Here is a 15,618-nt window from a genome sequence, read left to right on the forward strand (position 1 = left end):
CTCGAACAGTGTAGTTACGCTACTGTGTATAGTCTATGGATTTAAATATTATTTCATTATTATGAAGTAAGCGCTGAGCTACAGTTTATTGGAATTCAAATACTGATTGCAGAATTAATAAAATCACGGACATTTAAATAACAGGAACCGCAAGATCAGGAACATACATATGTGTACCTTAATCGCGTTAGCACTGCGTTGCTAACGATCAGAGTGAATTTACTCGACAAAACTAATGAATAAAAAATGATTATTACGCACGGAGTCCCTCCGCGGTGAAGAAGTGAGACTCGGTGATGTTGGAAAGAAAACAGGAAGGGGAAGAAATTGATTTTAAAGGAATTTTAAATCTTTAAGACAAACTTATAACATTAAATATCAAGGAGGTCCGAAAAGTACCTAGCTTTACTGCTAGATGGGGCTACTATCGCAAGAAAAGTTCTTAACGCTTAAAACATTCTAGTAGACAAAGGTGATGGTCCCGTTTTCTGGGATTCACGAGGGTTAACTATATTTAAATGAAACTAATATGTTTCGGATATACTACGCGGATTTTTTTATTTTAAAGAACTCATTATACATGACCAGCCCGTGATCACGGCTGCTGAAAAGCAACCGAAAGTAACCGAAACGTCGGGAGTATGTAGTTTTTTTAAATAATAAAATCCGCTTAGTATATCCGAAATATATTAGTTTCATTTAAATGAATAAAACTCGCGAAAATCTGAGATCTCATTATGTAAGCTATATTGACTGCCTGGAAAAGAGCAAAACGATTTAGAACATTCTAGTAGACAAAGGTGATGGCCCCGTTTCCTGGGATTCACGAGTAGTGAGCTATATTGACTGCCTGGAAAAGAGGCAAAAACAATCACGAGGCTCTATACCGAATTATTAGGCCGACTCGACGCCGAACTGCAGAAAAAACGGCCTCATTTGGTAAAGAAAAGAGCGCTGCCACCACGACGCACCGGCTCGCACCCCCGCTGCCGCCGCGGGCAAATCGGTAGTATTAGGCCTACGAACTGCTGCCCCATCCACCTTATCTCCGGATTTGGCCCCGTGAGACTTTTATTTCCAAATTTGTAAAAGACAACGAAAAAGTCGAAGGAGGCAGTTATCGCAGCCACAGAGGCCTACTTTGAGGAACTCCGGAAAGCGTATTTATCATCGCGTCATCAGCATCAGGAGCATCGCTGGATCTGTTGAGAAATAAATCGCCAATTTTCCAAAATTTCTCTTATTCTCTTGCAGGCTGACTACATATCGGACCGCCCTCGTACAAGTCACAATGTATTGCTCACATTAATTCCAGCGCCACGCTTTCTCTCTCGCTCTGTCTCTTTCTACCCCCCCTCCCCGGGAAACGTTATTGCGTTAAACGTTTAACGCAACCTTGCTGCAGGTCGCAAGAAGTTCCACTCCAATAAAACCACAACATAATTATCATAATTATTTATGTAAAATATTCAACATTTTTAACATACATACAGACATACAACACGCGGATAGTATGTAACATAAACATAGCTTACACCTTACACTAATCTCTTGATAACTAAATTTATTAAAAAAAAAACTTTAAATTTCACATCACTACATTCAGTTATAGCAACTATGATTTTAAAAATAATTTTATAACTGAATCATATAAATCTAAGAAAAATATATATATATATATATTCCTCAAAATTTTATTATTATTCAATATTGAGCCATATATATTAAATGCTGATTATGTTCTATAGAGAAAACAAAGAAAAAAAAGTAATATATATATAGGTATATTTTACTGGCATTCCCTCAATACTTGTAACGACTTCCTGAACAACTCCTGCTGCGCCCGAGCGTGCTTGATCTCCAGCTCCGCCAGATCTATTAGACTGTTGACAAACAAAAACATCCCATCAGCTTTCCGATACTGGACATGCAATAATCGTCCTTATCTCATACAATATAAGGCACAATATATTTATACCTTACAAGTATAATCATTCAGGAAATTACAGTCAAAATTGTGCTTTATAGTACACATATAAGGGTCACCTTTTCTTGAAAGCCGCAACTCTTCGTGTCCTGAAGTCTATCAGCTCCTCCCTGGCGCGAGCTGATAGCTGTTCGAAACGAGCGCAGGCGTCCGCTTGGGCCTGTTCCGCCTGGGACCGAGATTATATTGAAACAAGAGAGAAGGAGTGAGAAAAAGAGAGAAAGAGAGAGAATTGTCATTATAATTACCAGATACCCTCACTGCTTATAGTGCCGGCTGTGCTTATGTAAGTAACGAATTAATAAAATATTTTAAGTACCTCTACATAAATGACGTTTTACTTCAAGCGGACATGTATCTTTGTATTTTAGTAAATGTATATAATTTCATATATGTAAAGAATTTTATGCTATAAACAAAAATAACCGAATTTCCAGTGAAGAAAACAAGTCTTGGGAACAATCTCTGCTTAGGACTCATTTTCATTAAATCACTTGAAGCCTCAATGAGATTTTAAATGAAAATTAGACAGACCATAAAAATATACAAATAGGATAGATTTAAAACTTATCTTATTATTGATATATATATAAAATAACTCATAGTGACCCAACAGGTCATCGAACCCGGTAATTTGGGGCATTACCACAACTGAGCCGTCGGGTCACTAAGAGGAATAGACAAAATCATAAAGCGTGCGTTACCTCTTGTACTTCCATAGGCTGGGTGCACAGAAAAAAACACAGTGTTACAAGTCGCACGAGTGCGGGGCGCGTATGGCAGTAGTGACGCGAGATATCGATAAAAAACGAGGCGTCGATAATTTTGATAGGAGGTTTAAATAGTGATCGATATAAAAATTACTAAATTCACAGAATTCATTATAAATATGTATTTTAAAAAGTCATTAATGATGAATGTTGTCGATGAAGTGAACATAATTAATTGTCAAATGATTCGGATCGTAACTCACGGCGTGCACGTCCTTGTTTTTAGCTCTCGCCCTCTCTAAGTTTCTATTGGCTGCTTCGTATGCTGCCAGACACCTGGAATTGGCAGACGATTGTTAGGTCCAGAACATGGTAATGGACTTAGGGCACACAAGTTCCGGGCGTATTTTAGGGATAGGGAAAGAGTAGGATTAGTTAACAAAAAAATTGCACATGATATTATCAAAAATTCCTTTCCTAAATAATACAAAAGAAAACTTATATAAGACAAGAAAAAAATTATCATTTATCTGTGGTTTGGGAAGATCAAAATTAATTAAGTGTTTATAGTCACACAAAGGCGAATAGTCATAGAGTAGACATTCTTAAGTTGAAGCCTACTGATGTTGAACAGGTAGTGTCTCAGCTGTGGGTAGTCTATTAACACAGAGTCTTAGCACTACTTGTCATAAACATGACCACTACAGTATCAAAGGACAATATCTTTCTGGAAATACAGACCTTAACTCTGACTTCTCCCTTGTTTATGCTCTATTACAGAGATCCCTAAACTTATTTTAAGAAAGGCTGGTACCTTAGTAACCAAACTATGAAAGAAGATTGCTTAATGTACCTTGAATATAAAATATTCCTATATTAGTTGGAAATTATATATATATATATATATATATATGTATATATATATATGTATATATATATATTAATATTTATCAATGAATTTTAATAGTAATTCAACTTTTAGTATATATAATGTATTGCACCTTATGTGTATATGAATAGAGTCGTTTTTACCGTAATCTCCTCACCAGCACCGCCTTGGCAGCGTGTGTGTCCCTCATGTAGTAACGTAATGTATCCGCCAGCTTCAGGTCCTGATCTGATGCCATCCGACCCTCGATTTTCTGATGAAGAGGACAAATTAAATAATATATATATATAAAGAAAGTTATATTTAGTGTAGTGTAGTTTAGTGTAAATAAATTAATTTATATAATTACTATAGCACAATTGCTGTTAAAGTAAAGTTAAGGAACATTTGTTATCTATGGTCTTTCAATCATGTTCATCATCCGCACAGACTTGGCTGGTTGCCTTTTATTTAACAAGTCAACAACAGACTGAAACCAGTCTAGACTTTGTTTCATCTGATTAAATTTTAAATCAAAAAAAGAAATTAAACAATAGTCGCTAATGACGGAATTATAAAATGATATTGTCTATGGAAGGTTTTTTTTTATATTAAGAACACAATGACAATCTTATTATATATATATATATATATATATATATATATATATATATATATATATTTATTTTATTTTTTTCTCCGCTACATGCCTTTAACATAATACACAATCAACTGTGTATATATGGCTTAATATGTCACATTATGACCAATCCGTACTAACCACTAAAAGGTAGGTAGGTCATTTTTTTCTTCTCTAATAGAGATAGCCACAAACAAAATAATGAACTAATTCCATCAGATTAGGGTTGCCAGTTGTGTGTGTCGTTCAGAACTCACCCTGCACTTGTCGAAGGTGTCGGCAGCCCTGCTGAGGAACCGCTCAGTGTGTTGAGCCTCACGCGTCGCCAGCTGGGTGACGCAGGATGAGAGCTTGATGTGAGCGTCTGCCACCTCTGCAAGGACATACATACATACAAATATATGTAAGGACTGAACTACAGGCGCAGGGGAATAAGATGTATCCCGGAGTTGTAGACATACATACATACATATTTATACCATCTGAAATTAATTCAATATTAATTACTTTTAAAGCAAGTTTTTTTTTCATAGTAACATAAATTCCTGTTATTTTCCTTAACAAAAGGGCATAAAATCTATTTTATTTTAACCGATTTTGAATTTACTATAAGGCAAACTTACAACCCGACTGTACATAAAAATTTTATATTATACTAGCCTTTGTCAGCGGTTCCCCTCTTTTAATTTTTATAGTAGAAAAGTAAAGATAATTTTAAATAAGTTCCATTAGATAACAAAAACACAGGTTATATATATTTGTTATCATAATAGTAAACTGACCCTTATGCTTGCTGGTCATACGGTCGACTTTCGCTACAGCCTCTTTCAGATGAGAATAATATTCTTGGAGGAACGCTGTCTCCTGTTCGAAGAAGTCGTTAACGTCCCTGACTGTAGCACCGAGATAAATCTCATCTGTGGTAGTGGTCATTGACCTCATCTGTGAAATTCGTGAATTAATATTATATACCTACATTTATTAGGTATAGAGTTCAAAATTAATTGACAGACTTCGAATCTGTGACTTCTAGTACATTACTTTGCAGTCACTTTACCAACAAGTCTTTACATTCTGATTGGTATTAGGTAATTTAGCACAGCCTTTCTCAAAGTGGGCGATAACGCCACCTAGTGGGCGCTGCAGGCTTAAAGGGGGTGAGACACCCAAAAAATAGGGGAGTTGTGTTGAGGCTTGGGAGGTGAGCTGTAAGTTATAGTGGTTATTCAGTAGGGGAAAAACTGGTGGTTGTAATTTTGGTTGTTTTGCTTTGCTTTCGTCGTTGCGTAGGAGTGTTTAGGATGGTACATAAGGAAGATGATGGTGGGGGGGTTGCCCGGGGGGGGATACCGGGAAAATTAGATTTAGGGAGTTTCGTTGCGGACGATGCTATGTCGTCGCGTCCGGGGTCGGAGGTGGGAGCCAAACGTCTCTTTTCGGAGATGTCTGGCTCCGACACTGAGACTGGGGGCGAGATTTTTAGGAGTCCGGGTCCGGTGGGGAGACGAGGCCGCGGTCGTGCCCTAACTAGGGCTCGAAAATATCTCCGCAAGCGGCAAGAGGAGGAGTCGGAGGCCAGCTTCGACTCTTTAATGGAAAAGAAGCTGGTAAGGGGGAGGGACGGAGGAAAGGCAAGGGAGAAAGAGGTCCTTCTGGACCTGGAGACAATGGGGGCAGAGACGATAATGGTCGAGGCTGAGAAAAGCCTCGACCTTATCAAAGAATTAGTGGGAAAGAGTACCAACCTAAAAGGGGGGTACTCTTCAAAAATAATGAAGGCCTCTGCCCTTCTCAGGGAGGCGCTGGGCGTGCTTGTGACGCGCACGGAGGCGGAAGAGACCCGTCGTCTTAGAGCCGATATTGGTCGGCTCCAGCGAGAGAACGCGGGTCTCAAAGAGGAGGTGCGCGCTCACCGCCTCCAATTTGAGGAGATGCGAAGGGAGAGGGCGGAGGCGACAAAGGTGGCGTCTGAGGGCCCGATCGGCCGGGACCAGATGCAAGCGTTAGAGTCGAATATCGCCAGGTTGGTTGGCAACCTGGTCGATGGACGACTTGCCGCGCTAGAGTCCCGGCTCCCGCGGGAGGAGGTTACCCGCCCTCCCCTGGCGGGTGACAACTCCGCCGTCGCCATAGCTGCCAAAAAGGCTATCCGCCAGGCGGCCATGCAAAGAGGGGCCAAGTCATCGGCCCCTCCAACGGCGTCATTGGCACCAGTAATGGTGTTGTCGGAGGATGACTTCCCTTCTCTTCCTCCACCGTCCTCCAAGGGAAAAGGTAAGGGTAAGGGTAAGGAGAAAGAGGCGATTTGGACAGCGTTCGGTCCATCCACGTCTAGTGGAAGGGCCGAACCGGTGGCAGCGGGTGTTCGGGCCAACGCGGCGGGATGGACGGAGGTGGTCCGCCGCAAGGCCCCCAAGAAGAAGGAGGTGGTGCCGATGACTAAGAAGCCGGCGCCACAGCAGAAGAAGGCGGGCCCTAAAGAGGGCCCGAAAAAAGTGATGCTCCCGCGCTCCCAGGCCGTAGTGCTGAAACTACGCCCTGAGGCAGCGGCCCGAGGGGCATCGTATCTGTCGGTCCTCCTCAAGGCCGAAAAAGAGGTGGACCGAAAGGAGCTTGGGATAGGGCCCCTGAAGATCCGTGCTACAGCAACGGGGGCCCGTATCATCGAGGTTCCCGGCTCCACCAGTGCGGACAAAGCAGACGCTTTGGCCGCGAAGCTGAAGTCCGCACTGGCAGAGGAGGTGGAGGTTACGAGGCCCGTGAAGTTCACTGACTTGAGAGTCACGGGCCTTAGTGATGCGACGACCGCGGACCGGCTAATAGCCGCGGTCGCGCAGGAGGGGGGCTGCACCGAGGCCCAGGTCAGGGTGCGCAACGTGCGACCTGGGGTTCGCGGCACAGGCTCTGCCCTACTGGAGGTGCCGGCTGTGGCGGCCAAAAAGTTGCTGCAGCTGGGCAGTATATTGGTGGGGTGGAGCCAAGTGCGGCTCTCATATATGGAGGCACGGCCCAAGCACTGCTTTAAGTGCTTGGGAATGGGGCACGTTGCGGCCGCGTGCTCCAGTCCAAAAGACCGCAGCGGCCTGTGCTACCGCTGCGGTAAGGAGGGCCACAAGTCCGCCCAGTGTTCCGCGTCACCGCGCTGCGCTGTGTGCGCTGACGCGAGCATGCCGGCGGACCATGTGATGGGGGGTCATTCGTGCCGCCCCCCATCCACCCGTGGGAAACTCCCGGCCCAACCGAAAAGGGTGGGGGTTTCGAGGCAGGCGTCAGGAGCTGAGATGTCCGAGTAATGGCTGGACATCTCAGGTTCCTACAGGCTAACGGCAACCACTGCGCCGGGGCTCAGGATCTCTTCCTGCAGTCCATGGTGGAGTGGGCCGTTGACGTGGCGGTGATGTCGGAGCCGTACTATGTCCCTGCCCAACCTCACTGGGTGGGAGACGCGGACGGCTCCGTCGCTATCGTCACGAGGCCGGGCGCCGTGCCCCCCCTCGCAGTCAAAGCGAGGGGCCACGGGTATGTGGCGGCGGTTCGGGGGGAGATTGCCATAGTTGGGGTATATTTCTCCCCGAACCGCGACCTGCCGGCCTTCGAGAGATTTCTCGACTCTCTCGGGCCGGTGGTAGGGCAGTTAGCGCCTCTCCAGGTGGTTGTGATGGGGGACCTCAACGCCAAGTCCACGGCGTGGGGGAACCCTCACACAACACCCAAAGGGAGGGAACTGGAGGAATGGGCGCTAACTGCCGGACTGTCCCTTCTCAACACGGGGACAGTCCAGACGTGCGTGCGACGGTCGGGAGGTTCAGTGGTGGATGTCTCTTTCGCCACTCCGACCATCGCACGCAGAGTGGAGGGATGGAGGGTTGAGGCAGGAGTGGAGACGCTCTCGGACCACCGCTACATACGGTTCGAAGTGTCTTCCACTCCTGCAGGTCGCCGGAGTCCAGCGTCAAGTTCCTCGTCGCCCCGGGAGAGAAGTCGGTTCCCGCGTTGGGCACTGTCAAAGCTCAACCGGGAACTGGCTGAAGAAGCGGCCGTTGTCGGCCGCTGGAGTCTCCCGGAGAGTGCGGAGTTGGGGGTGGATGAAGGGGCTAGTCGCTTCGGAGACGTTCTCCAAAACGTCTGCAGAGCGGCGATGCCCCCCGTAGGACGTCCCCCCCCGCGGGGAGCGGTGTACTGGTGGTCGGAGAATATCTCCAACCTCCGGGTCGCCTGCAACGGGGCCAGGAGGGCATATACCCGGAGTAGGCGACGCCGCCCCCAGGACGAGGAGCGAGATGGCCGGCTGTACAGGATCTACGTCGCGAAAAAGTTGATCCTGCAGCAGGCCATCTGCCGGGCCAAGGAGGCAGCCTGGCTGGAGCTGGTGGAGGGTCTCGATCGAGACCCTTGGGGCCGACCATACAAGCGGGCGCGGAACAAGCTCTGCGCCCAGTCGGCCCCCATAACGGAAGTGCTCCAGCCAGCTGTTCTGAGGGGGATCGTGGGGGAACTCTTCCCCGACGCTCCTGCGGGATTCACTCCCCCCAGAATGGCCCAGCTGACGTTGGAAGAGGGCGACCGCGTTCCGCCCACCGTCACGGAGTCTGAAATGGAGGCGATTCTGACTCGCCTCCAGAGTAAGAAGAGCGCACCGGGTCCGGACGGGGTGCACGGGAGAGTTCTTGCTCTCTCCCTGGTGCACCTCGGGGAAGCCCTCAGGGAGCTGTTCGACCTCTGTCTGAGGTCCGGACAGTTTCCGAGGGCCTGGAAGGAAGGCCGGCTTTGCCTACTCCCAAAAGGCAGCCGGCCTCTGGACTCGGCTTCGGCGGTGCGACCGGTGGTTGTGCTGAACGAGGCGGGGAAGGCCCTGGAGAAGATAATGGCCACCCGTCTCGTTCGGCACCTGGAGGAAGGCTCGGGCCCGGGACTGTCAGAGTCCCAATTTGGGTTCCGAGCCCGTCGGTCGACCGTCGATGCCCTCAAACGCCTGAGGGCGGTGACGGAAGAGGCGGAACGCAGAGGAGAGGTAGTGTTGGCAGTGTCGTTGGACATCGCCAACGCCTTCAACAGCCTCCCACACAGCGCGATACAGGTGGCACTCGAGTACTTCGGAGTGCCCCTGTATCTGAGGAGGCTGATAGGCGACTACCTCTCCCAGAGGAGGGTGGCAGTCGAGAACCGGAGGGGGTCCATAGAGTGGTGGACAGTCGAAAACGGCGTTCCACAGGGTTCGGTCTTGGGACCTGTCCTGTGGAATGTCGGGTATGACTGGGTCCTGCGGAGTCGCCTCCTCCCCGGGATGGGTGTCATTTGCTATGCAGATGACACCCTCGTCTTATCCCGGGGACGGAGCTACAAGGAGGCGGCGCGGCTGGCCGAGGTCGGTACTGATCTCGTGGTCAGCCGCATAGAGAGGTTGGGGCTTCGGGTCAGAATCGACAAGACCGAAGCCCTCCTCTTCCGCGGGACTGGGCGGAAAGGACCCCCGCCGGGTGCCACCCTTCTCATAGGAGGAGGGAGGGTCAGGGTGAGCCCGACCATGAAATATCTGGGGCTCACCCTTGACGGAGGGTGGACCTTCGTGCCCCATTTCAGGGAGTTGGGGCCGAAGGTCATGAGGACGGCAGGTGCGCTGGGGAAATTCCTCCCGAACCTCGGAGGACCCAGCGCAGCTTGCAGGCGGCTATACTCTGGGGTCTGTCGGAGTATAGCCACGTACGGTGCTCCCGTTTGGGCTGATCGACCGATGAGCCGCGGGGTCAAGGCCCTATTGCGCTCGGCGCAAAGGGCACCCGCGGTGAGGGTGATTAGGGGGTACCGTACGGTCTCCTGGGCCGCAGCGACGGCTCTTGCTGGCGATCCGCCTTGGGATCTGGTGGCGTCGGTTCTCGCCGAGGTGTTCTCTTACGTCTCGGGTAGGAGGGCTCTCGGAGAGAACCCTTCGTCAGAGGAGATCCGGGCGGTTCGCCGGCAGGGGGAGTCGCGCCTTATGCGGGAGTGGGGGGAGGACCTGGCGGGCCAGCCGTACGGTAAACGTACAACGGCTGCGCTCCGTCCGGTCCTAGAGCGTTGGATGAGGCGGAAACGCAAACCCCTTACTTTCCGCCTGACGCAGGTTTTCACCGGGCACGGCTGTTTCGGTGACTACTTGTGTCGGGTGGCCAGGAGAGAGCCGGGAGGAGGCTGCCATGAGTGCGGCGCTGCGGTGGACTCAGCCCAGCACACCCTCGAGGTGTGCCCGAGATGGGCTGCGCAGCGCCAAGACCTTGTGGCGGCGCTCGGCGGAGTGGGCTTGTCGCTTTCGAGTGTCGCGGAGAAGATGCTTGAGAGTGACAGGTCCTGGATGGCGGTGTCCTCCTTCTGTGAGACGGTTATGTCCACGAAGGAGGCATCTGAGCGGGAACGGGAGGTTGCGGCTGATGCACCCTCCCTCCGCAGACGACGGACGGGGGCGCGCCGGGGGCGATATCAACGCCTCCTCCAATAGCGCCCCTGCACTCCGGGCTGGGGTCGGGCTGGTAACCCGGCTCCTGTGAAAGCCCGGCGTCGTCGGGGCGGTCCTAATTGCCGGGATCACCCCCTTTCTCCGAGGGAGTAAGTCCGGTCTTTGCCAGGACCGGCCAGTCGCTGGTGTGCCCTGTCGCTGACAGATCCGGGGTGCACCAACATAGCGGCCGATGGCTTTCGCAGTGGTTTTAGTGAGTAGGGACCTGCCCAGGTCGAGTCTCACACATCCTCTCCGGCCCCACCAAGGCCGGTGAGACGGCTCGTAAAAAGAGTTTCCCTGCGTCATCAAAAAAAAAAAAAAAAAGGGGAAAAACTGGTGGCACTAAAAAATAATTCAAATTAATTACTGGCAAACTTAAGTTTGGGAACCCCTGATTTAGCATTATCTATTATGTCACTAGATTTTTATTCCAGTATTTAACTCGAGAGTCCTTCGCTCATTTCATATTGAAAATATAATTACAGAAATTAAATTTAACATCTTTTTTTATAATGAGATCTAAGATTTTCGCGAGTATTCATTTAAATGAAACTAGTATTATTCGGATTTACTACGCGGATTTTATTATTTAAAAACTACATAATCCCGACGTTTCGGTTACTTTGCCATCTCGTCTGCCCGTGATCACGGTTGCTGCAAAGTAACGAAACGTCGGGATTATGTAGTTTTTAAATAATAAAATCCACGTAGTAAATCCGAATAATACTAGTTTCATCTTTTTTTATACTTATATCTCTCAAATATTATATAATTCTTTTTGGAAGTCGGTTAACAAAAGTATCAATTTATTTACTCAGCACTATCAATGTCTGTTAGCGAGAATATTAATTTCTTTGAAGAGACCGCATTTACTGTTATAAAGGATGCATCTAGACAAAAAGACAAAGTTTTCAAAAAAAAAAAATTTTCTTGTATCTTTTTTGGTATCACCAAAAACACATACCAGACCTCCAATAAGGTCCATTCTGCCCCGCGGCTTCGCACATAGATCCTGTTCGTACTCGAGGAATACTCTCAAATGCGCATCCCCCCTGAATACAGGGTGTGATGCCAACCGCTGCAGGAACACCTCGTGCATAGCCACGGTCTTCTTGAAAGTCGCCAAGTACTCCCTGATGAGGAACAATTTGATGATTAGTACGGATTTTAAGCTAAAAGAAAGGTTTTGAGATATTCTATGTTTAAATAAAAAATATTTTTTAAGGAAACAAGTTACTGGTAAAACGATTCCTACCACAAAAAAGTTTACTAAACAACGGCTTTAGCGTTTTTACTTAAATAAAGGGCGATAAAAAGAAAAAATTGACTAAATTTTAATATAATTGGGAAAAAAACAATAAAAATAAGGGTTAAATATTCTTTGAAGCCATATATGATCCCGATAGAAGTGACAACGAAACGAGATAAAATTAGTAAATAATGTTCAAATTACTAACTCCTCGAGTTCCTCCTTCATCTTGAGGAATTCCTCTCGTGTTAGGGCTCCTTCTCCTTCCCCGAGCCGTTGTAACTTCTCCCTGGATGCGTCGAAGTCGGGACGGGGAGGGGCGGGAGGAATCTGTAATGTATGGTCTTGGGTAACAAATCATAATACATCTCAGCTTCAAATGTTATAGTGTCAATGAGTAAGTTTGATATTGAAACTTATATATAACTGCCACCCGCGACTCCGTCTGCATAAAAAAATAAATACAATGAAAAAGCTTTTAAGCAATACACGCCCCTTCTCCCATTTAATTTCGGATCTGTATAAAAAGTAGCCAGGCTACTGCTTATTACATCAGCTACCTGCCAATTAAAATCCCGTCAAAATCGGTCCAGTCATTTCAGATCTTAGCCAGAACAAACAGACAGACAGACAAAAATAAAAAAAATGCTATTTTAGTATTAACCCTGCGTATATTCATATGCAGTAAAACACGGTTATATCAATATTACAAACAGACAATCGAATATTATTTATATGTAGATGTAAAGATTATCTGTCGTATTTTGTTTTAATCTGTGAGGAAATGTCATGAGATAGCATCAGTTATCACCATAATGAATATTACACTACAAAGATAATAAATTAGCTTTTTCTATGGGAAGATGTAAAAACGGTGGATTCCTATTTTTTTTATCCCCTCTTATTTTCCACAGTCAAAACTAAGTCATCATCATCATCATCAGCCTGTTGATGACCACTACTAAGAAAATGCCTCTTCTCACATGGAGAATATAAGAGCATTAATCACCACACTGGCTTAAGGCGGATTGGCGATTTCAGACATATAATTTAGAATTAAGTCCAGGTTTCCTCACGTTGTTTTCTTTCACCGTCCGTCAGTAGTGTCTAAATACTCTTAGAAAGTACATATGAGTCGGAAAAATCACATTGGTTTTTGCCGGGATTCGAACCCACACCCTCATGCACGAGAGGCGGACCTTCGGGCCACCACAACTCTTTTGTTAAGTGATGAAGTTTATATAAATCTCACTTCTTTGCCATGACTTAAAAATATATCACAGTTCTTTTAAAACATATATATATATATATATTTGCATGCATTTAGCAGCAAGCAAGAGTGCTGCAAGACCTAATATTGCTATTTGTTTCTCATAATTCTAATAAATAGTCCTATAGTCCCTAAATGGACCACTCGCAACGCCTGGAACTTATTCCAGGTGTCCGTCTTAAGACAGAGACGAAACCTCTCATCATTCCATGAGATGGATTCACTGTCCGGGTGCCGGGTCCATCGCGTTGAAGGGAGTGAAGCTTCAACAGTGCCTGGGACTCGCGACCCAGGTGTAGGTTTAAGGAGCCCCTATTTAACGCCCGCTAAACGCTCACCTCCACCGTCCAAGCTCCTCTCTCCACCTAACCAAATTTGAAACGAACTACTACGGCTGCTTTCGAAGTACGTTCCAAGCATGAACTGATATTAGTTCTGGACCGGCCCAAGTCTTTTCGTAGGTTGTAGAGAGATTTGGTTGTTATACCCCTCACTCTTACTTCTACCGCATACAATTAACAACGGACCCATAACACTTACAATATAACCAGCATATTCTTCATTCTCTTCATATCTGTCATGAAGCCACACAAATTCCTCATGCTGTCGGACGACAAAAAACTCAGACTTCTGAAATTCAGGCAACGTTGTCTTGGTGTGTACCGTAAACTTTACTTTCTCTTTCTCGCTCAAAGCGTCTGATATATCCACCTGTAGGAAATATTATCATACATTGAAAAAATAATCTTTTAAATTATAATTGAAACCGAAACAATATTATTTATATGGTCTAAAATACCTATATATATATACTTAATATAAATAATATATATACCTATATATATATACTAAACAAAAACTTCTTCCTAACTTAATGAAATAAAATCCCTTGCTTATTTGAACGGTAACCAAACATTTAAGATCAAAAAATTAGAAATTTTGACAAATATATAATTTTTTAAACGACACATCTATATCTCAGATATATAAGATATACAATTAATAACTAGATAATGTATTTTATCGTTACAAAATTTCTTTTTACACACCAGTAAACTGTTATCCGCTAACGAGACATTCTCGTTGGGTTTTTTCTTATCAACTTTAGTATCTCCAGACGGCGACGACACTTGGGCTGAGAGAGGATCGTTGGTGTTGTCGTCAATGCAGTCCTAAATAAACATTGAAATCATTTTTCGGACCAGAGAATAATATACACACAATTTTTACCAGCACTAAGAGGATTTAAACGAATAAGATTTTTTATACTTAATGCTGCTTATGAGATCTGAAACTCAAACAAACTAACAAGTTTTTCATAGATTACATCGTAAGGTAGTAAATGAATATCGGCAAAAATATTACATTGTAATATATTATTGTGTTCAAATAGTAAGGAGGTGGTATCTGTTGTCCTTCGAGATAATATATCAATAAAAGAGCAAGTATGGCAGAATAAAGATGTGGATCTGGATCCCATTATTTACTCATACATTGTCTATCAGCATTCAATATATAAAAGCATCTCTAACATAATAGATTTGTCTTCTAAAACCTACTGTTAATATTGTAGGCGTAACTATTTAAATTAGTATGTAAGTATAAGAAAAATATTCACTCCATAGTAAATTAGCGATTTCTCTTTTAATTAGAAGAATTGTACTGATTATTATATATAATGAATTATTTGAATTTTAATACTTAGAAGCTATTATTTAATTTTTTTTTTTTTTTAAGAAACTTTTATTTTACATTGTTGAGCCCGACTTTCCGGAATCGAATAATACAAAAAGGCAATGTAACAAAAAGTTAAGTTTATAATTTTTATGACTAATTTATTATCTATTTAAGCCGATGCAATTGATAGCAAAGTCTTTATTAATACAAAAAAATAAACGGCCACCACGTCACAGCTTATATCTCATATAAGAAGCTAATGCTTCGATTATAATTAACACCTAGGAGGGTATAATTCGAGTAATTAAGCAATAAAGTTTCGTTTCTTAGTTTCACTGCGAAAATGTTAATAAGAATCTAACAGGATACGCCCCCCGGTTATATTTCTCTAAGTAGAATTATTTAAAAGGACTTACCATCATCTTTGAAGGTAATTAACGTTATTATTTTACAAAGTTATGATAATTTTTAAATGTATTCTTAATTAACTTTGAATCTAAAACATGTAATACCAAAACAAAAACCACCAAATAATATTTGTCAATTAGCAGAAATCGTAACGTCAGTCTGTCATTCTGCAATAGGGACGTGCCTTCTTTTATACCTACAGGTAATTAAGATTCCGTTGCGACAATCACATTGTGAGTCGAAGTAATTTAAAGTAATTTAATATATATATGCACTAAATCAACTTTTAATAAAAATTATGCGAGATATTTTCTAGTTATTCTTTAAAGATTTGGAA

At 44.7% G+C, this 15,618-nt stretch overlaps 1 protein-coding gene across 2 annotated transcripts; it reads right to left on the bottom strand.

Annotated features, from left to right (window-relative positions):
* Positions 1–1,440: 1,440 nt before the first annotated feature.
* LOC116776602 (sorting nexin-32) lies at positions 1,441–15,448 on the bottom strand. Of its 2 annotated transcripts, XM_032669832.2 has the most exons (11): positions 15,290–15,448; positions 14,246–14,368; positions 13,737–13,907; positions 12,135–12,256; positions 11,642–11,810; positions 4,988–5,147; positions 4,463–4,578; positions 3,730–3,839; positions 2,961–3,033; positions 2,047–2,156; positions 1,441–1,883 (listed from the first exon to the last, which is right to left on the bottom strand). In XM_032669832.2, the coding sequence occupies exons 1-11, from the start codon at positions 15,293–15,295 to the stop codon at positions 1,790–1,792; spliced, it is 1,254 nt and encodes a 417-aa protein (XP_032525723.2). In that variant the 5' UTR covers positions 15,296–15,448; the 3' UTR covers positions 1,441–1,789. The 2 variants fall into 2 exon arrangements, with proteins under 2 accessions (XP_032525723.2, XP_061381582.1); XM_061525598.1 differs by lacking the exons at positions 1,441–1,883; positions 2,047–2,156 and adding an exon at positions 2,163–2,709.
* Positions 15,449–15,618: the final 170 nt, after the last annotated feature.

Source organism: Danaus plexippus, chromosome 30, assembly GCF_018135715.1.
Source record: "Danaus plexippus chromosome 30, MEX_DaPlex, whole genome shotgun sequence".
Taxonomy (NCBI): Eukaryota; Metazoa; Arthropoda; class Insecta; order Lepidoptera; family Nymphalidae; genus Danaus; species Danaus plexippus.